Source organism: Aplysia californica, unplaced genomic scaffold (assembly GCF_000002075.1).
Source record: "Aplysia californica isolate F4 #8 unplaced genomic scaffold, AplCal3.0 scaffold00952, whole genome shotgun sequence".
Lineage (NCBI taxonomy): Eukaryota > Metazoa > Mollusca > Gastropoda > Aplysiida > Aplysiidae > Aplysia > Aplysia californica.
Window position 1 is genome coordinate 148,885 of NW_004798222.1, and position 1,611 is coordinate 150,495.

General features: G+C 43.7%; 1 protein-coding gene across 1 annotated transcript in view; it reads right to left on the bottom strand.

The window, feature by feature from the left end:
* The window catches only part of LOC101849090 (hillarin-like), a 20,353-nt gene that overhangs the window by 15,707 nt on the left and 3,035 nt on the right, over positions 1-1,611 (bottom strand). Inside the window, exons 3-4 of the mRNA XM_035973012.1 lie at positions 1,343-1,575; positions 16-179 (exon numbers count right to left, since the gene is read on the bottom strand). Of these exons, the coding sequence (XP_035828905.1) occupies positions 16-179; positions 1,343-1,575 (397 nt within the window). The remainder of the gene's footprint in view (positions 1-15; positions 180-1,342; positions 1,576-1,611) is intronic.

Below are 1,611 nucleotides of genomic sequence, written 5' to 3' on the forward strand. Positions count from 1 at the left end.
CCCTCAAGAACTCACCAATAGCACACGCGCCCCAGTAAGCGTTGAGCAGTCTCCAGTAGCTGTCTATAAGCACGGCGTTCCACTCCCCGTAGTGCAGTCTGTCGTGCACCTTCTGACCCACGTCATAGGTGGAGCCCTTCAGGCGACCGTGGATGATGGCGCACGGGATGTTCGCCAGTCTGGGGACGTTAAGCGGTTTATTTTTGTTTGTTGTTTAATGTGGGTGTTTTACACCCCCATAGACCCAATTTAGATCATTAAGGAGCCAGGCATATGTCAGTGTAAAAAGAAGAATATTCTTCGTTATTCACACATATTTCAAAATTCTATTTGCTTTAACTGAGGTATATTTCTCGTCCATATGCATTCTCTCAAATGTACTGTTTCATGTCTGTGATTTGTGTACAATGCTTCTGAGAAATGTGCCGCAACATGGCCTCTGGTCTGCTGCTGATCGGATATGTGTGACATTAAGGTGAAACCAGGTGTTCGTTAAAATATTGAAATCAAGGAAACCGACATTTCCCATCCATTGTGCAATTTTTTTTCGTTTTTTGTTTCTCTCAACACCTTTTATGTCTATTTTTTTAGTGGATAATATTGAAAAATGTTTATCAAAGGCACAAACTATACAAATTGTAGCTTCCAAGGACACTAAAGAATCGGAAGTCACCAAACATTGGCGAACGTAATATTCTCGCTGATTTTATCTTTGACACTAAGCGACCCTCTACTTCTTCCATCGCAAATATCTCGACGTCTATTCGGGATACATGCATATTTTTTCCACCAAAAGCAAAATAAATATTAAAAAATTCAGATTATTCCAATAACTCCATATGCTCAGAAATATGTTACCCTAGAGTTACACATTTCTATAGGCTCAGTACCTAGTTTTGAGAAATTTTACGTAAAAATAAATTGAACTGCACACCATGTCAAGCTTTTTCGATTGTAAATCTTTGCGATAGTGACCCCGAATAATCATACAATTTTAATAGAGCAGATAGAACAGTAAATTTGATTTCTGGCCTTTTGGTCTTAGTATCTCAAAACGGCCAAAAACGTTACATAGAACTTTGCACTTCTAAGGTAGCGATGTGTGTCTGTTACTTGATTGAAGAGTTAAATAATTAGGAAAAATGGTGAAATGGTATAGGTTTAACTCCCCTATCCACACTATTAGGTTATTTAAGGGGCGGGACCTCCTAGTTTAACGTCCGTCTCCGATAGGACCGAGCCAAGTGAGAAATTCGGGTAAAGTGCCTTTCCCAAGGACACAACGTCGGACCGAGCTGAGGCTCCAACCCCCGAACTCGCAATCTCACGATTAATTATGTACCTGCAGAGAATACTGATGAGCTGCGCGTAGTTCCCCTTCCGGTTCTTGATCCTCCAGATCTGAAACAGTGGCGTGGTGGCGGGCGGCTCCACTTTGGGCAGCAGGATCCTCTCCATCTTGAGCGAGGTGACCCAGCGGTAGATGACGCGGATCTTGCTGAGGTCGTCGTAGACTCCCGTGAGGAGATAGCCCATCAGGGCGGAGTACGGCTCTCGGAGGTACTTGCTGGGGGCCTGTGGTGGACATACCCACACCGGGGGTGGGGGTGG